The 19,774-nt window shown below is 34.9% G+C and overlaps 2 protein-coding genes across 3 annotated transcripts; both read right to left on the reverse strand.

Annotated features, from left to right (window-relative positions):
• Nucleotides 1-898: 898 nt before the first annotated feature.
• Nucleotides 899-12,304, reverse strand: LOC102580046 (uncharacterized). 2 transcript variants are annotated; one of them, XM_006344705.2, is made up of 20 exons: nucleotides 11,925-12,304; nucleotides 11,136-11,274; nucleotides 10,693-10,767; nucleotides 10,497-10,612; nucleotides 9,795-9,909; nucleotides 8,996-9,124; nucleotides 8,814-8,861; nucleotides 7,470-7,654; nucleotides 7,136-7,335; nucleotides 6,356-6,639; nucleotides 6,139-6,288; nucleotides 5,374-5,763; nucleotides 5,106-5,255; nucleotides 4,865-4,943; nucleotides 4,657-4,781; nucleotides 4,027-4,218; nucleotides 3,722-3,862; nucleotides 2,902-3,045; nucleotides 1,605-1,811; nucleotides 899-1,332 (listed from the first exon to the last, which is right to left on the reverse strand). In XM_006344705.2, the coding sequence occupies exons 2-20, from the start codon at nucleotides 11,268-11,270 to the stop codon at nucleotides 1,216-1,218; spliced, it is 2,982 nt and encodes a 993-aa protein (XP_006344767.1). In that variant the 5' UTR covers nucleotides 11,271-11,274; nucleotides 11,925-12,304; the 3' UTR covers nucleotides 899-1,215. The 2 variants fall into 2 exon arrangements, with proteins under 2 accessions (XP_006344767.1, XP_015163037.1); XM_015307551.1 differs by having other exon boundaries at nucleotides 11,136-11,281.
• Nucleotides 12,305-14,513: 2,209 nt separating this feature from the next.
• On the reverse strand, nucleotides 14,514-18,974 carry LOC102579727 (uncharacterized). Its single transcript, XM_015307552.1, has 7 exons — nucleotides 18,812-18,974; nucleotides 17,956-18,499; nucleotides 16,710-17,397; nucleotides 16,529-16,629; nucleotides 16,337-16,426; nucleotides 15,646-15,773; nucleotides 14,514-15,475 (listed from the first exon to the last, which is right to left on the reverse strand). Exons 2-7 carry the CDS (start codon nucleotides 18,202-18,204, stop codon nucleotides 15,331-15,333), a joined length of 1,401 nt encoding a protein of 466 aa, XP_015163038.1. The 5' UTR covers nucleotides 18,205-18,499; nucleotides 18,812-18,974; the 3' UTR covers nucleotides 14,514-15,330.
• Nucleotides 18,975-19,774: the final 800 nt, after the last annotated feature.

The raw sequence follows: 19,774 nt of genomic DNA on the forward strand, positions 1-19,774 counted from the left end.
ATAATTATATATATGTTCATATTAAACATGTTTTAATGTTTATATTTATTTTATATAATGACTCATTATTAGGTGATCATTATTTGCTTGTATTTCAATTTATGTGACACATTTGAAATTTCAAGATTTAAATTTTTAAACTTTGTTTATGAATGTGGACATAAAAGCTTTTAGATTTTAAAATAAAATTTAAGTTTAGCAACCAAAAAGGAGAATAAGTGAGGAGGCCGGGGAATACTCTGTTATTATATTATAGATTAAAGATACAACTGTCTATTGATGGTGTTTTCATAACTTTTCAAGGAAAGGCTACTATTGATGTTTGCCTTTTCAGATTATAATTAATGAAATAAGAAAATCAATTGAGATTTTCAATTTAACAAATATTTTTCTTTTCATTTACAACATGTACAAAAAATAATTTTACACAACTTTTAGATATATCATCTAAATGAGATCTAAATGTCACATGTCAAAATACATATATAACACCATCTTACTATAGCAGTCATGAAACTTTTAAAACAGCGTTGTCACTACAGGGAGCTATGATTGTATCAAACGTTATAAATAAGAGTTAATTTCTTACATAATCACTCAATTAAATTCACTAAAATTTTCAAAATGATGAAATAAGATACTTTTTTTAATTTGATCTCGTAAGAATCACTTTGGTATTGCTATATCACACGAAAAGTTAGTTGAACATGAAATGAAGGTTTGAAGATGGGACTTGAAAGTGCAAGAGGTCTCAGGTTCAAGCTAAGTCCCCTTGGATATGGAGTCACCTTAGTTAGGAAACACGTTACCCCTATGGGATTTTCCGGCACAAATCCAAATTTAGTCGGGCTACAAGTAGGTACCGAACACCAGGTGGGAAACAAAAAAAAAAACATAAGAGAACTTCATCTAAATTAAAACTCCATCCAAATTGTAAAGAGAGATTTGAAATGATCAGAGGAGCTGGAGTTGTAAAGCAAGCCTAGATACAGACGACTAACATAAGTTAGAATTAAATACAGCTTAGTAATACTGCACTTTACAACAATGCTACAACAAACACACACCTTAGAAATACAAACACTTGATAAGTTGGGGCATGACAGCTCCAGAGTTGGAATTAAAGCAAAAGGGTTAGCTAAACCTACTAGTCGATCACTAGCTCAATGTGATGTCATTTACAAACTAAGGTGCAGTTGCATTGCGTGCATCGATCTAACCTCTAGCAGCTCTGAGGAAGTTATCAAAAGGACTTGCAGGAGGTAGCCTCAGTGCTAGCCATGATTCATTTGATAACGGAGGTCCTTTAGCAGGTCCATCTTCTTGAAGGATCTGCAGCAAACACAAGTTACAGACGTTAAAACATACCATATGGATATCAATATCAAATGCAAGTACGCAACAAGTCTAGACTTGTACACTGATGACATAGTAAGGGGCATAATTAAAGACTCGAAAAAAAGAACAAAAGCAACTTCTACACCGGAAACAGAGAGAAATTAAATCATCTGAGATCACATTTGCGTACAAACTTTCTCTATCGAGGGATTCAAAATAAGAACACGCATGAAGATCTAGTTAGGAGACAATTAACACAAGATCACCTTAGCAAGTGCAGATGGCCCATTTGCGGGGAAGGCAGGATACACCATACCAGCTGCTTTTGAACAATGATTTTCATGAGCTAACCAATTAGAGAGTTTCTTTCTCGAGTCTGTGCCAAGAGATTCGCATTGACTAGTGATGGTGTCATATGGAAGTGGTGAAGTTGAAACAGATGAACCAGCTACTTGACCAGCCACCTCGAGTGCCTGAGAAAAGAAACCAACTTAAGGAACAATAAGGAGAATGCTATTCGATTGACTTGGTTCTTTCAAATCGCATAAAAGATCATTAAGTTGGTGCTTTGTCAACTTTCATACATTGGACCAACCAAAACTATGAATGCTTGTACTTCGTTCATATAATCGGTGCAGTATTATCTGTCTCTACCTTCAATTTTTAACAAAACCTAACTATATCACACTCATGTCAAACACCTGTAGTGGTCATAGATTAAAGATACCAATCAGGGAGCGGAAGTTGCCCTTGTTCAACAAGGAAAAACGTGTGAAAACCGTTTTCGGAGAAAAAGTAGGCAAAGGACCTAGAATAATATTAGATGATGTAATCCATTTATATAACTTGACAGGAGATGCAAATATGAAGCTAACTTTGTAGACAAACTTGACAGGACCAGCTTGCAAATATAACTGACAGTACATAACTAAGCAGAAATTTAACAATTTTGTTTCAGATTCAACTCACATTTTCTCATTTTGCAGATTTAACTCACATTTTCTCATTTTGCAGATTTAACTCACATCATTTTACACACTTTCAGATGAGAGAAACTTGACACTCAGAAAAACTTTGCTTTTATGTTGGATCAACTATGGGAGTAATCAACAACTTTTCAAAAATTCATATATTGAACGACAATTTCAATAATTTTTCAAATTTCATTTATTGAGCAACAAATTCAAAACAGGCACAACTTTAGATTGCTATAAGAGGTGAAATCTATTTGCAGAAAAGTGATATCATGCAGCATCCTCTAAAGTAGTATGTGACACATTGTTGCAAATAGCGAGTTACCCAGTGATTGAGTACATGAAAGATGTTTCCTTTTCTTTAAAAGGATTTACACTCTCATTAATAATGTGGCAATAGTCGAATCAAACAGGCAAATCAACTATTAGTCACACCTCCCTAAATCTTGTTTATAACTAACGAACTATTCTGCCTGGACTATATTATCCTTCTACAATCAAGCTCATCTCTAGGGGCACACAAAAGGAAAACAGACAGATGCATGTGGATGGACACATAAAAGGGGTTGTGGCCTGTGGGGAAGTTTACCGATTCAAGAAGCTGTCCAATGCTCACAACATGAGACATAGAAGGAGATGGAGACATAGGAATTCTGGGAACGAATCTGGTGATGTCAGCAATTGATGATTCACTTACTTTGTCATCCTCTACAAACGAATTTGGATAACATTCCTGCACCAGTAAACAACAAACGTATAAAGATGTTGTGATTCAGGAATATGAGAGCATGTATTAACAATAAGGAAGCTGTTAGCAGACACTGGCATTAAACTAGGGAATGATAGGGACAGATTTGCTTGGTACTTCCTCCATCCCATTTTATAGGGCCTAGTTGACTGGGCACATTGTTAAAAAAGAAAAGACTACTGAAACTCATGTCTTAAACAAGCCAGACATTTATGTGGCTATAAATAATCTCACTAAGGGTAAAAACAAAAGGTGGCATTCTCTTTTAAGGACATGCCACTCCCTCCGTTTCAAATTACTTGCCCCTTAATACTAAAATAGATTTTTTTTCATTTTACTTGTCTATTTTAACAAATCAAGAAAAAATTATCATTTTCTTCCAATATTACCCTTATCATTAAATAACTACATAAAATGCTAGTAGTCAAATTTAGATTTCCAAAGCATAATTAATAAGGTTAATTTAGTAAGATAAACCCCTAATAAATATTTTCTCAAAGGGAGTGTCAAGTCAACATGGGATAAGTAGAATGAAACGGAAGGAGTAAAAGGAAAGTGCCACATAAATTGGACCGGGGGTGGGGATACTAAATGATGATGAACACTAAACCAGCATCTATGTCATGCCACAAAGAATCACGTGAATGCTTGGTGAGCAAACCTCATCAAACGAAGGTGAATCTCTGGAGTGTGATCCTATTTGGACGTGATCCATGCCAACCATTGATTTTAGATAAAAGATGAAAGTATCATCAGGTGTGAAATCCTCCGACAGCTGCTTGAATATGTCATCTGCCTCAACCTAAGGCACACCCCAAAAGAATAAGTAAGCACGAATTTGCAGGACCAGGGACAAAAAAAAGTCCATTTGAGATTATTTTCCTTTTTTTTCTTGGCGGCAGGGGAGAGCCGGAGTTAAGTTAAAAAATAACGAAGTATACATTGAATTTTCAAGACAACTAGTACCTCTGCAATGCTAGACAAACTTTTAACTAAGATGTCCTTTATTATCTCATGACACTCTTGAATTTTGTTCCGCAATTCTGATAGTGATGATACAGCTGCTTCGTTATCTGCTGCAGAACCATATTTTCTCACATCTACGTGAGGCTTCAGGTACACTTGATAACCATCATTGATACCCAGAAAAGGATCAACCTGAACATGGAGGGGATTTTAACAGCAATTACAAACAAAATATGTCATAAAAAATTTGTTAAACAAACACGGTAGTAGAGATGAAATGTTGTTTCTAACTTGTTCAACAATAGTAAAAACTTTTACTTCCATAAAATTGCAATCATAACTTGTTCAACAGAAAAAATAGTTTCTTCCATTTCCATAATGTTGCAATCAGAGCTTGTCCAATAACAGAAAAACAGTTCTGTTTCCATAATGTAGCAATCAGAACTTGTTCAACAACAGAAAAATAGTCTTTTCTATTTCCATAATGTTGCAAATATCTTATCAATTAAGATTCTTTTTAGTGAAAAAAGCAAGATCAAACCGCCTTGTTTGCATTAATTCTTCGTAACAGAGCATGTAGCCATGACTTTGAAATGAAATCAATGAAAGTTTATCCTAGGGAGTACTCACACCAAAATCCCGCAATGTTTCAAGTATAATACTTAGGTCAGTTATCTGATAAATCTTCGCCAAAAATGCTAACATGGCAGCTGATAACACAAGAAGCGAACGCTGGTATGCTGGAGGAAACAATCCTGAAAGAAGACACAAGATAATTGTAATTCACTTTTAGCAGTTAACCATGAGTTCATTAGTTGCAAAAAATACAGTTCCTTACCATTATTAGGGTCTAGGGATAACTTCATAAGTGATAGAGGAAGCTGACAAAAGCGTATCAGTAAGTTATTGTTGGTTTTCTGCAACAACAGAAAATTGACAACCATGAGCATGGATTAGATACAAAGATGTTTAGAGAAAGCACTTAAACCTTGCATGGAATTGTGTTTACTCAGACTTTTTGTTTAGTTTTTTTTTTGGGGGGGGTTTAGCATCACAATGTGAATAACCTGAATGCTCACCTTAACACGTGAAGAAATAAGTGTCAAGCAAAATGACTGAACTATAGCTTCAACATTTGCAGGTAAATTATCTGGCATGTTGGCTTGTAGCCAGAGGGCTGACAGCAACTGGACAATTTGATCCTTGTTTAGCTTCAGAATGTATGGTTCCTGAATCAAGTAAAAAGCATTCTTCAGTGGAGCCAGAAATTAGTGAAAATGCAAAAAAGAGAAAGAAAGAAAAACTAGAATAAGAAAGTGATATCAGTTAAATCAGTAATGTTCTTACACCCTCATTCAAGCTACCAACTGATACGGCTGTACAATCAATCATAGAACTAAATTTTTGAAACTTCGGTGAATTGTTTACGGCCCAACCCTGCTTGTGTTCCTCATCAACATTGTCTCTCGCCTTCAAATCTTCTTGAATAACATGTCCTTCCTTCAACTTAATTCCATCCTTTCCCTTTCGAAGCTTATCAAGTAACGAAGTAATTGACACAAATGTAGATGAGCCGTTTGCATTCCATCTCTTTGTGTGGTTGGCTATGTCATGTCTAATATGGTTAGAACTTGGGATTAGGAGAACAGAAAAGATGTGGTGTCCTCCAATCCGTATTTCAACATCTGGATGCAATGTCACTTTCAGTAGCTGAACAAACAGCTCCTCAGGGAACACCTAAAAGGATTTAAGATAATGAAATATAAAATAATCTTGTTGAAACACATATGATATAGAAGATGAACACATACTTCAACTCAACAAGAAAATTTCATTGTTCCCATTGATGTTACTTGCCAGTTACCATAAAAAGATAAGAAATCATGTACGGCAGAAAATATATCCATTTCCATTAGAATACATAAAAAGAACAATTCACATCCAACATTCTGTGAAGATTTTATTCATTAACCTCAGACATGATTATTCAAAACAGACAATAAACGTGCGAGAAGCCTAAAGCTAAAAAGGAGGAAACATATTTTACGGCAAACAAGCTAGCTGGCAATGTAAGAGGACCCAACATGGATGACAAAGCAGGCAATCACTTACCTGCTGACATCGTGAAACAACAGATGCTAATGAGATCATATGAGCAAGAATGATCAAGGATCCCATTGTAGCCCTGGCAACCACTTTAAGAGAGGGCAACTTCTCCAGCATCATTGCCATCATATCAAACAGTGGTCGTGCATCAACAATCTAAGGGAAAAATCTGTTAATATCAGAAATAGCCTATCAAAACCATTTATTAACTAACATAAATTACCCCTTTAGCAGTTTCTAGGAAGCATTCTTGGATAGATGTTTGAAGTGCAAGATTGAAGTTAAGCTCTTGCTCTTGAACTGATTCGACAGTTGCTTGAAGGCTCTTACGCAAATGTCTGCACAAGTCACCGACAAATCGTACATCTGAGAGACTAGCTTCCAATCTAATGAGTCGAGCCAAAGCAGTAGCAGTTTGGATGACATAAGACTTCATTTGAGGATCATGTGCCACATTCTTGTTGTCTAAATGACGAATTACACCGGTTAAAATCAACTGTTGATTCCCTGAGAATCCACAAGAATGAAGAACATTTAGATGTCATCAAGTCTATTCAAATATTTGTGCCATCAATGTATAGAATTATGATAACTTCTAGGAAAACAGTATTTAAGAAATATACTATACAGTGTTAAATGGTGATATAACAGATACCAGTCATTGACCCACCAGTTTAAGCAATATACTTTACAGTGTGTTTTGTCATTTACCTTATTCCCCAGAACACAACGCGGAAAAAGCAGGTCTAGTAACTTTTTCTACATGCAAAAGGAATATCTATGAAGAAGAATTAATACTGAACAGAAATGCAGTGGGAAACCCATCAAAGAAACACCTGCTTCACAAGTGACATTTGGTTATGCAGCTGTACACTGATGAGCAAAATGTACCAAGAACTACACTATGAAGACAAGGATAGAGGAAAAGTTGTCCAATGCAGGCACATCAGTACACTAGGGATAATGACACCAAGGTTCAAGAAGCAGTATATTAGCAGATTACCTGAACTTTCAACAAAGTAGATCATATCGGACAGAACCATCACGGCCAATCCATGTGGAGAAACCCAGTGCTGCCTCCCATGGTCAAAATGGACAAACATTGGCTCTAACACCCTACGCATTGTACTGCTCTCTTCGGCCAGGTCAGCCATCCTTTCAAGACAAATTTGAGCCCATACTTTTGGTGTTTCGATTTCTTCTCTGTAGAAACAATTTGAGGCAGAAAGATAAAAAGGTAGGTAGATAAAGTGATTAAAAGAGATACCAATGCATTAGCAGCAGTCGTGATTATCTGGTAAGAAAGCCAAATTTTTAGTGGATTTAGCAGCACAAACCTTGTTAATGAAGATGGATCTTTCTTATCAGGTCTGGGTCTAATTTGGCAAGGACCAAATTCACTACCAACAGCTCTTCCTTCAGATCTAACAACTTCATCCACCCAATTGTGGTGTGCCTCCCCTCGTTCAAAGTCTTCATTATGCATTTCAGGCTCATAGTTATCCAGAGTCACATGAACAATCTGCACAAGATGATATAGAACTTCAATGATGGCTAGTTGTTGTCATTTGTTAACAAAAGATAAAGCATTCTGAGAAGACATCATCCATACATGGATAATTCCTAGTCAGTAAATCTAGAATAACCAACTAGAATGAGAAAACAAGAAAATGCATTTTTTCTTAGAGCTGTAAATGAGCCAACCCAAGCAGATTTCCAGATGCTTGCACTTGGTCTGACTACTACTGCAAGCACAGCATACTTGGTACAATTAGCATGTGCCACGTGTCAAGCACATACTCAAATTCAGTAAATTCCTTCAAGCTTGAGCTGAGCTCAACTCTTCTTGTCTAAACAAATAGCTGAGGATCGAGTTCATTGAAGAAACTAGTTAGACATTGAGCTCATTCAGTCATTTGTGAGTTTTGTTCAAGTTTCATTTTCTTTAGTATATTTTTTGAATAAAAACAATAGGTCAAATGTACCAAAATGCCCTTTAATCTTGTGGTTTTAAACATGCCATGGGAAGTTGGAATTAAAAAGCTGCCAAAAAAGGAAAGAGGCATTTTTTTAAGACGGACTAAAAAAGAAAGTAGGACAAACAAATTGAAACTGAGGGAATAATTAATCTCCTATTGTATCACTTGGACTTGGGGAAGTAAAAAACCCATGCAGAGACGGAGAGAACCGATTATGCCCCTGAAAGAATTGGAGACCTCTCATATTCACAAAGAAAAATAGGAAAGAGGTGATACTGAGCTCAGATCATTTAATATTGAGCTATACAATAAGCTCGAGCTCATCTTGTTTAACAAACAAACAGATCTTGTTTTTGCTGAGTTTGTTCATGAACATTTCAGTTCATTTACTGGTGTAATTTTTCACTCGAAAGCCAATGACCACGAATAACTGATGTATTAGATTAGCAATAAATGCAAACAATCAAAGGATAGAGACTCTTAGGAACTCACCCAAGATGGGAAACAAGATTTACATTACTATCCACAACATATCACTGTCTATTTCAGAAAACCTTCATATCAAATCTCACAATAAAGACTCATGAAATATGTTCTGGCAAATGAAGAGTATGTAACATTTACAAAAATAGGGAATAATAACTTAAGGAACTAGAACATCTTGTACAAGAGAGAGAGAGAGAGAGAGATCACTCTACTAACCTCATCAAAATCAACAAATATATGAGAAACCTCAGCCATGAACCAAACCTGCAAAGGTGGATTCAATTACTCAGGACCAACTAAACATTCAGCAAACTTGTATGAGGAGAATTGCTGCCATTAAAGCAAGCATTGTTAAAACAATGGCTTTTGACCAAACCATAAAAGTAATTTCACAATACCATGGCAGAAAGACATTGCAAACTTGATGCCCTCAAGCTGCGTTTTTCATGTTCTTCACCAGTCTCCCGTGCCAATGAACATACTTTGGGAACCAAAGTTTCTATGTTATATGTGTATGTTCCATCTACCTGCTTCCAAAATAAGATGGTAAGTAATTTTACAAATAAAAGAAACTAATGTCAATCTTCAGCTAGTGCAGAATGACTCTGGGTTTACCATAACTAGGAAGCAGTAATTATACATACAAGATTCTTGGGGAATAAAAATTCTATAAACATACATGGGAAAGATAGTCATCTCAGATAACATACAAAAGATGATAAGAAGTGACTCTTTACACTGTACAACTAAAGTGGCATGCTCATCTATACAAGTAAGAGGAAGAACTAAAGCATATTGTAACACACTTTAGCTTCAATAACAAAAGTTTTGACTACCAAAATAACGTAGTTTTGCAGTATGGCTTCATCTAACAAAAGAACACTAGCTTAAACTCCCCTATATTTATTTGAGGTTGCTCAGAGATGAATATTGAATACTGAATACCACTTTTGGAGCCAAAAGAAGTTTTTGAGGTGAATTAATCAGCAAAGATTCTTTAATCAATCAGAACAGCATAGTGTGAAGAATATGCAATTAGACATTCAAGAACTTTTCTTTTACATCTCAATGAAGGTATTTTTGTCATTGTGTTACATATTTAGATTAATAAACTACTCATTACACACCCAAATTGATACCCCAATAGAGAATTTGATATTATACAAAGCTGCATTCATCAATATTTTCATTAATCACCTGACTATAAATAAACCTGGTCAGGGTCTGGCAACCAGTAATCCTGACAGCATCTTTCTTAGAGTCATCCAGCAGTTCAACAACCATGTCTAATAGGCTAGCAGCAAAGTATGCCCTGCAGACACACAAATCGGTAATATATTAAATCCCTAGAAGATTAAGTGGAGGCTTACTCCAACTTGATATCATTTTACAAAATATAATGATCTGAGTTACCTAGCATAGGTTTTGCCAAACAATGAGAATCTAAAGCATTATATTACAGAATCAGTCTACCGGTAAGCGTATCAACTGCAATACAGACTTAACGAAGGGCTAGCATATTGAAGGTTGGAATAATAAAGGACTAATGAAATTATATGTATTATGTAAACCTGCAATCATTGATTACATGCAGCAGCTTGATGGTAAGGACAGCTCTATTAGTGATGACTAATATCAAACTCAAAATTATGGCATGCCCTGTCTGTGCGTAATTTGAAGATGTTTTAAATTATTAATTCTGACACTTCGATTGAAAAAGTGCCTGAAGAAATTAAAGAATAATTGTGGGAAATCTTAAACGTATTAAGGCTGGATGAAGAAGAAAGAACTAAGTTCCATTCTATCATATTCACGAAAATACTACAAGAGAATACTCTTGGGGTTTAAACTCTTATACTTCACCGAGATAGTTATAAATATTGAAAAATAATAACTCACATTTGCTCCTTGCACATGCAAAGCAACTTATTGTACACCTCAGCAATAACATTGATAAACTTGATGTGCTCACTTCGCAGCTCTTTGTAGCATCTTTCTTCAAGATACTTTGCAATCTGATCAAGAAAAGCATGTGTAAAGGCTGCAAATTTTACTGAAAGGATTTACATCCACAGGCAGTGAAGAAAGCCATTACCTTCGGGATTCTGAAAGGATTTTTCGCTGCATATTCACATAATTTCACTATTTTCCTTTCATTAGGCGAGCCATCCTGCATTCACAAGTTGCAGAGCAATTGAATGTTGCTATCACAAGTACCAACAAAGCAGATTCATGGATTGACTGTGGTTACTCTTTATATCTTTTCTTCTCAAGCATAACAAGGCAGTTATTCCCTCCATTCACTTTTACATGTCACTTTTAACATATCAACAAAAAGACAAATATCTATTTCCGTGTTTTACGCTTAGCATTACTTAATTCCCTAAATCACCTAAGAAAATACATCAATTAACATGGGTATTAAGGTAAACAATTCATATTAATTATTATTTCTGAATGAGCATGGAAAGTTCAAAGTGGACAAGTGAAAGTGGAGTATTAGTTAGACCTCAAGAAAACTGAAATCAATGTACTTACTGGTGATTTGGGGAAGATTTCAGCTAGCAATTTCTTGTAACGCTTAACGGGTTGTCGAGATCGAGACCTCATAGCAGGACAGCAAATGCACATGTTCCCACATGCTGGGAATAACTTCCGTGAAATAAATCCCATTTTCCTTCAATTTTCAGAATAAACAAGTAAAATTTCTCAGTGATAATAGGTAGAACAAAAGAACCCAACCAAGAATAGCATACATACACAACCTTACTGACAAGATAGAGAAGCATTAATCAACCTTACAAAAACAAGAATTGAACATTTAAAAGAAAAAAACCCAAGAATCCCAAGAAAAAAAACACCAAGAATTCCAAGATAAATAACACCAAGAACAGGAAGAATAGCCACATACACAACACAACCAACTCAAAACTCAAGCCAAAATCAAAATGCAGTAAAGAGAAAGATCGATCAACCAACAAGAAACGGTAACAAAAGTAAAAAAACTTCTGATAAACAGAGGCCAAAAGCGTGAAAACCAAGATCATTAATGACAAGACAGAGAAGCATTAATCATCCTTACAAAAACAAGAATTGAACATTTAAAAAATAATAATAACCCAAGAATCCCAAGAAAAATAACACCAAGAATCAAGAAGAAGCAATAACCCAAGAAAAAAAACACCAAGAATCAAAAAGAAGCAATAACCCAAGAATCCCAAGAAAAATAACACCAAAACTCAAAAACAAGCAATAACCCAAGAATAGGAAGAATTACAAGGACAATATACACAACAAAAACTAGTAAAAAAAGTAAAATTAACATACCTTCAACTACAGAAGGAGATCTTGGAAGTGAAAAGGGGTTTCAAGAACTCCAACAAAGGTTTCAACTTTGGTAGAAAGAACAAATGGGAAGTGAAGAAACAATGAAAAAAAAACAATTTCAAGAAACCAGACAACAACGAAGTAAGCGCGTGGATTTTAAGGAAGAAATCTTAAAAGGAGGAAAGAACAACATGGGGTTTTTCAAGAATCAAAGACTGGTTAGTAGAGTAGTAGAGTGGAAGAGAAAGAGAGAGATCACGTGATTGTCAGGTCACTTATTTGTGTTAAAAGAGACTTTTTTTTTTCTCTATTGTCTGTCGCCTCTTCCAACACAGGTCAGGTCCCCCTATATACATACCCTTTTTCTTTCCCTTCTATAGTTTTCTCTTTCAATTTTTTGAAATATAACAACTAGTACTTTTAATACTACTTCCCTTTTTTCTCCATATGACTGTGCTTTCAATGGTCTTTGTTGACTCTTCTCTTTGGACCATCAAACTTGATAGTTTAAGTGTGAAACTCATATTTTTAATAATTTTAATAATATTAATAGTTTATTTAATTCTGTCAGTATATAATGTTTTATTCATGTAGAATATCATATGCATGGTTTTTTTCAATAAAAAAAAGTGTATTATATATATCATTGAGATGTGATTCTCAAATTAATAAGTGATAAATTTATGTGTGAAACTCACACTTTTAATAATTTGGTTATGAAACTCAAAAAAAAACAGTTTAGGTATATTTTTGACTCTTTACTTTATTAATAATAATGAATTTATATCACTAGCTTTAAGATTGATATAATAAAGGAAATTAAAAAAATCAAATTCAATTTCATCTTAGTAAGTTATTGCTTAGTAACTCTAAGTCATTTCAATTTCAGTCGAGAGTTTAATAATTTTGAAAAAGAAACAATGTGATAAATATTTAATTAAAAATTTAATATTAATAATTAATTTTTTTATTACATACCATTTGCATCATAATCTTTTGTTCTAGTCTCTGTAATTAACTTGTCCCAAACGTAAATATAAGACAAAATTGTCCTATTTAATAGCTCAATAACATTGATTGTTTTGAAGTAATTGTCAAAAAAAATAAAAATTAAGCTAGTTAACTAATGACGACATTATATTTTAACCTAAAAACATAATGAAGAATAAAATTAATCTATTTCACATCATTAAAAAAAAATTGACCTCCTTCCCACTCTTGGTGGGAAAGAGGTTTGAAGGAAAGGCATTCTGATGGTCTGCAAAATTTTGAATTATGAGTAAGTACTTTTTAACTTTATTATATTTTTTGGTGGAAAATATATATTTGGTTGAAATATCCAATCAATGTTAGTACTATGTTTAATAACTTTGTAGATGAAAACAACTACACACACCTTTTTCTTTTCTGCAAAAAGTATATAAGATAAATAGTATTTTTAGTTACAACCTTTATATCCAAAATGGTCACTTAAACACCTAGGTTAACTATGTACTTTTTGCTTTATATTAAGCGTAAAGTTCACTGATTATGGAAAAGAAAAAAGTGTCTAATTTAAACAGTGTTAAAAGATTAATTGAAAAATAATGTTAAACAATATAATATAAAACAGTTTTTCTTTTGTGAGCACATCAATTGTTGATTTTGCTACCTAATAAAAGATTAATTGAAAAATCAATGAAAAGATTTAATAGTTAAATATCAGAGTTGTTCATGCAAAAGATTAATGGATTATCTAATAATTTTGTCAATCTCAAGTAAACATCAGTGTGAATAACACGTTATGCCACAATTGTTTATAAATTTGTTTAGCAAAACACTTCCAAAAACAATCAGCCAAATTACATTATTAATTAGATAGAGTAATAACTAGTCAATGTGCTATGAGGGAGACTTCTTATTTTAATTTAATAAACACAGTATGTGAGTGTGATTGTTCCAATTTTCATTCATTTGTTTTTAAACAATTGTAGTAATTTCAATGTTGGTGCTTAAAATCAGCAGCGGAGTTGTCACTTCATTGGAAAATTACATTGTTTAATACTTAGTAAGTAATTTTAACTCTCTTTTAGTGAAAATTCCAAATCCTGTTAAATGATTGCTACTAATCAACAACTAGATCAAAATGATTTTATACAATAGTAAAGCTGGAGGATATATAGCCTAGAAATGGGCCTCAACTGCTCATTGCCAACCCTATTAAATTATAAAAAGGTACATATCAAGAAGATGAATTGAAAGATACCTATACTATATTTACTTGAATATGGAGCCTCCTCAGTTCATCAATTCCCCTGGACCACAAATCTCTCTCACTCATTCCACCAGTATTCACCTATCACTAATGATTGACTAATTAAGTTGGCCATGCATATTTAGACCAAGTCCCAAACAACTCAAATGCTTACATTATTACTCCATTAACTTGTGGATTTTGGACCACCTTTATAAAGGACAAATAATAAAAAATCATTTTCTCCAGCACAGTAATGTCTGATTTTGCAGCTCACAACAGCAACTTTAAGATGGCATCCATAAGTTGGTTTCAGTCTCCTAATGTATGCTACATGATAAAAGTGACACCAATAGCACCAGAAGATCAACTCCATAACTGATGTTAATTTATAATTTATGATCAAAGTTTACAGCTTTAGAATTGGGATTCTTGGTTTCAATTTCTCAGCTGGAATATACTGAGTGTGCCTTGACATATTCCCAGGAACAAGAAAAAGAACTGAAGAATGACAATATTGAATATAGGCACTTAATCGAACGGAGTAATATTCAGCACATCATTACAGCTTACACAGACATTCCACTTCAACACGTTTAGACAAAAACTTTCATCCTTGAGTTCCACAGCTCAGCAGCATGACTGTTCTGAATACCAATAATCCCTATGTACCCACATACGCTACCTTTGCTATGGACAATGTCACCAAACACCGGATCGTCGAGTTCACCCTCAGCACTTCCATCCATGTTCAGCCTGATCTTATTGGTTCTAGAGGAGACCAAGAAAGGTTTCTTCTTATACTTTTGTTCACTCTTACAAGTACAAATTCTCAGAGCATTTCCACTCAGAAGGCACAAAGTAGATTATGTGTGATTCATCCCACTTTCAATTGAGCGGGACAAAAGACTGTTATCAGATATATAAGTGGCTTTATGAAGCTACTTTCCACATACTAGAAATCTTGGTAAATGGAGCATAGGCACAATGATGCTAACTGGATTGGTAACTGTACAATGAACAATTTAAGCTGAAGCCATAGATTATGCCAGCTGGATTATGCGAGAAGAATCAAAGATGATATGGAACACAACCATTTCTTTGCAGTTACCACATGAATCTCTACAAATAAAGTCCAAGTGCCCATCAGTATCAGGGCTGTGAGAGCTCTGTTCAGCAAGCACTTAGATGTTGAATCTTCTCACGTACTGCGTTGTAGCACTGGAGACTGCAGAGAGGCAGTTTTGATTTGGAGTCTCTGTATTTGTATGTATTCATACAAGATGGACCGGCACATTTCTCGCGAGGAGGTGGATAGCTGAATACCCAGATGAAACCCAAATCAACAGGTTATATAAATTAGTGATCAGTATTTTAATAAGAGGGAAGGGTGGAGGTGGGGTGGGGGTGGGGAGGATTTGAATATTAGAAAGAGGTCCTCGAGCATCCAAACTTCAAGAATAAGCATTAAGTCCTACAGATCATCACCTGCAAGCCTTAGGTTCAAATATGCTTGGGAGTCCCATCTCATTGGGAAATATCACAACAGAACCAGAAGGACCCATAACCCATCTGATAGCATTTGATGATAGTGAAGTAGCTGTTGCAGTTCTTTCCTGAATGCATAAAAATATGCACAAAAGAAAAATTGTGACGTATAAACTAAAGAGTATAAGTGCAGAAGAAAATTTAACATTGCAACTTTTAGCTCCTCAACCAGGAGATACTCTCTTTAAAGAGCAGCAGCTTCACCCTGACGATTTAGAATTACATGGAAATGGGTAAATGGCCACACATGATCTGGAAGTGGTCATCTAAGGATGTATATGGCAATTTAAAAGACAGACGGTGCAACACTCTTCAAAAGGAGTAAGGAGCAGAAGGAGGGAAGAAGCTCTTTTTGCCATTGCTGGGGATGGTGACCCAAGGAAAGTGGGACTAACTGAATGAACAAAAAGGAAGTATTCCTATAGATGGTCAAGAAGGAAGGGAGAAGACTGGAAAAAGAAAGAAAGAAGAAACTTAAAAACAAAAACATAAAAGTAGAAAACAGAAGATAATAGGTGTGCTAGATTTCGACCCAAAAAACAAGTGCTTGGGAAATTTCCAAAAACTATAAAGTAGGAGGGGCAACATCAAACTAAAAAAATTCAATTATTTACTTGTGTCGTACTCTCACCTGTATTAACTCCTCTTGTCGCTTCTTAATTTTATCTTCTCGCTTTTTCCTACTAGAATCTTGACTTAGGATTTTCCTTACTGCTTCAGCCTGCGAAAAGCTATATATGGTTAAACCACTTACATAGCTGTATGGAAACTATTTGGACAATGAAAACACATAAGCACATAAACTTGAGTAAGATGTATAAACCTCCAACTCTCGAGCAGCCTTTTCAGCTTGCATCCTGCGTCTTTGAGCAGCCTCAGCTTTCTTCAACTGCTGTTCCACTTCAGAGAGCTTCTCCTTTTGTTCTGCAACCAGATTAAGCTGAATTTATCAGCTGATCCTCAGTTGAAATATGTAAACCATAGAAGACGGAGAGAATACTCACTTTTAGGCGGTGCAGGTGGAAGTCCATGGGGAAACTCAATTGCACTCAAGCCTGCACTGCAAGAAAAATCTTTTCCAGTTTGAAGTGCTTGCTGGCGAGTAATCACGGCCATTTTTCTCCTTTCAATTACTGAGATATCAGCTAATTCCTTTAGTTGTTTCTTCTTCTTGGGTACTAACTCGGTATCAGAAACCATTGCCTCTTCATAGTCTGAATCCTGGGATGCTCTTTCAGATTTGGATTTCTTAATCCCTTTAACTGCTTTAAGCGAATTGTAATCACTCAGATCTGCACCATAAACATTGCTACTTTGACTTAACACCCTTGATATCTTCCGCTCTTTTCTGTATACAACTTCATCATCATCCTCATAGCCAGCACTATAACCAGAAGAGTATTTGGAAAACCTGAGTTTCTCCAGGTAACGGATCTCATCATCATCGTCATTCTCAGTGTCTTCATCATCGAATGTTTCACCTGATAAATGTCTTTTTAGCAGAAACTTGCTTTTATGAGCTGCCTCATATTTTCCTAATTGTTTCAAAGGGGCAATTTGCCCAGGTAACTGCTCCGTAGAGGAATCCACTTTCCCAACGCCAAAACCAATTTTAGCAAAATCCTTCCAGGGGATACCTTGCAATCCAATTGCCTTTCCACTATAAGAGGAATGATGTCCACCTGTATTCTGCTGTGGAATAGAAGAAGAAAACCTAAATTAGCCTCCAAAAGACATCAATCATCAGTACCTTGAGGAATCTAAACAGAAGTCTTTCTGCAGACTGCTGAGGAAGTGGTCTTATAGGTGACAAGTCACATTCTTACGGACTTAGTTGGTGATTTAATGTTAAGACATTTATCAAGGAAAAATAACATGCAAATTTGGATATTACAGCCATGAAAAGGAGAAAACTACTTAAAGGATCTAAAAAATTGCTGACAAATTGGATATTACATCCATGAAAAAGTGAAAACTACCTAAAGGAGCTAGAAAAAATTGCTGATGGACAGGCAACGGGAACTCTAGAAAATTTTCAATATAACAAGTACATTCAAGACAACTTAGGGAAAAGTTCATAAATAAGAAAGACCAGTTAGGTCACAGTGCATCTAGTAATACCTATTGTATGCTGCACCATTTCTTTAGCGTTAGACCAAGGTGCATCCCCAATCAGTATGATGCACTTCTAAAGTTTGATAAAGCAAATGTGTATAAAGGAGCTATCACAACAGAAAAATAAATAATGACCTTGGGTTGCCATTTTTGAGGGGCATCTGAAGAGGACGAAGACTTTGTTGAAGAGGATCCGGCAACAGAAGTGTTTATTGTTCTTGTAACACCACCAACTTTGAGTTTCACTTTCTTGACTTTGGTGTCACTCCCAGCTCCATCTGATACTACTCCTGGCAGTCCAGAATGGTTACTGCACATCACAGTTCCGCTTTTGGGATCCTCTGCCCGAGATGTTGTTAGGTCTCCTTCACTAAATCTACTCATATCTATCTGACCATCCTTTTGCTCGGTATCACTGGAACAGGAGTATCCGGAGTTACCACCTTCGACACCAAGCTCACCGGCAGCCTCAGCTTCACTGAGGTTACTATAAGATGTTCTTGAAATATTACCATAATCAGCATTATCACAACTAGACACTTTGCTCAAACTATCAGATGGTGGCGTTGACGAAATGGATGAATTATCACGACAATCCAGATTCAACTGGGACTCCTTTTGAGGCCGCCGATATAGATCAGTTCTCTGTTTCCTAAATGTGTTGCCCAACCCAAAACCGCTGAAGTTCTCCATAGAAATAGAGAGATTAGGCAAAATGCTAGCCAGAAGATTCTGGCGAAGTAACACCAATTTTTTAGGCCAAATTAAAATAAAAGACTCTAGATAAATGTAGCCAATAAAGTGTAACACTTCATAGTATCCTTTCAAGTCTAAGAACAACTTCTTTCCACTCAAAAGCAAGAACTTTCACCATGAATTTAAGTCTAATTTTAAAAAGGGAAACTCATAATAAAATATCGCCCTAAATCATCGTTATCCCTCGAAAATACATCAAAGAACCAAGAAAATAAAGCCAAGATTGAAGCTTTACCTTCTGGGTATTGTCAGGACCCTTGAGATAAAACCCTCAAGAACCCTAATAACATCGGAGACGGAGGTACGAGCGTTAACCGGCGGTGTTGCTGTATAGTTGAGAGAACCACGTGGCGACTTCCTAATCACCTTCTTGCTCCCCAGCCCCAGGTAGTCTATGCTCGGTAATCACAACCAAAATGTTCCTTTTTCAGTTTAAGTAGTATTATTTTCCTTTTAAGTGGGAATATTTTGGGATGATTTCAAATTCAAATCATAATTTTTAAGAAAATTAAAATGTAAAAGTTGATCCATGAGTTTCTTGTTTAAAAAGAACTCATTATTTTAATTTTTGCAAGAACTAGTTTATATTCTTATGAAATATTATTCGTACCACGTGAAAAAGATTATATTAAAGAATTACTACTCTATTAGTTATTATATATATATTACTAAAAGTGGGAATAAAAGTAATTGAAATTTGAAATATCATTTTCCCCCTATACTAGATTAAAATATTATAAATATTTAGTTATTTACATGCTTAAATATTAGTGATAATCAATTATTACATTGAGTAAATGGAGAGTTCATGTGTTCAAAGGAGGATACTCTTTCAGATTTTAATGGAGGTTCGTTGCATATATATAATAATCTTAAAGTTGTTCTCTTTTATCCCTTTGAAACCTTCAAATAGTATTTAATTTAAAATTTTATGATGTCTTTTGGTATTCCTCTATCTTTATCTATATAAATTCATCTTTTTTGTTTCATGAAACTCACATCCAAAATTATCTTTTTCATTTTATTGTCAACATCTAAGTATATGATATATCTACCTTAGTCTGATTATATATCACTTTACGAAAATAAAGTAATTTTTCTATTTATTCATGCTTTAGTTTGACTCGATGGAGAAAACTTTTGAATTTTGATTGGATATGAGAGAAGGTGTCGACAAAAACTTGGAAAATTATGTACC

This window comes from Solanum tuberosum, unplaced genomic scaffold (genome assembly GCF_000226075.1).
Source record: "Solanum tuberosum cultivar DM 1-3 516 R44 unplaced genomic scaffold, SolTub_3.0 scf00060, whole genome shotgun sequence".
In the NCBI taxonomy this organism is placed as follows: Eukaryota; Viridiplantae; Streptophyta; class Magnoliopsida; order Solanales; family Solanaceae; genus Solanum; species Solanum tuberosum.

Excerpts from the sequence above, each read along its gene's own strand:
- LOC102579727 (XM_015307552.1), bottom strand. The coding sequence starts at position 18,204 with ATGAGTAGATTTAGTGAAGGAGACCTAACAACATCTCGGGCAGAGGAT. Across the intron at positions 16,427-16,528 it reads AGGCTGCTCGAGAGTTGGAG|GCTGAAGCAGTAAGGAAAAT; the intron begins GTTTATACATCT and ends AGCTTTTCGCAG. Across the intron at positions 15,476-15,645 it reads TTTGAACCTAAGGCTTGCAG|CTATCCACCTCCTCGCGAGA; the intron begins GTGATGATCTGT and ends CTGGGTATTCAG.
- LOC102580046 (XM_006344705.2), bottom strand. The coding sequence starts at position 11,270 with ATGGGATTTATTTCACGGAAGTTATTCCCAGCATGTGGGAACATGTGC. Across the intron at positions 7,336-7,469 it reads GATCCATCTTCATTAACAAG|AGAAGAAATCGAAACACCAA; the intron begins GTTTGTGCTGCT and ends TTGTTTCTACAG. Across the intron at positions 3,863-4,026 it reads GTTTGTCTAGCATTGCAGAG|GTTGAGGCAGATGACATATT; the intron begins GTACTAGTTGTC and ends GGTGTGCCTTAG.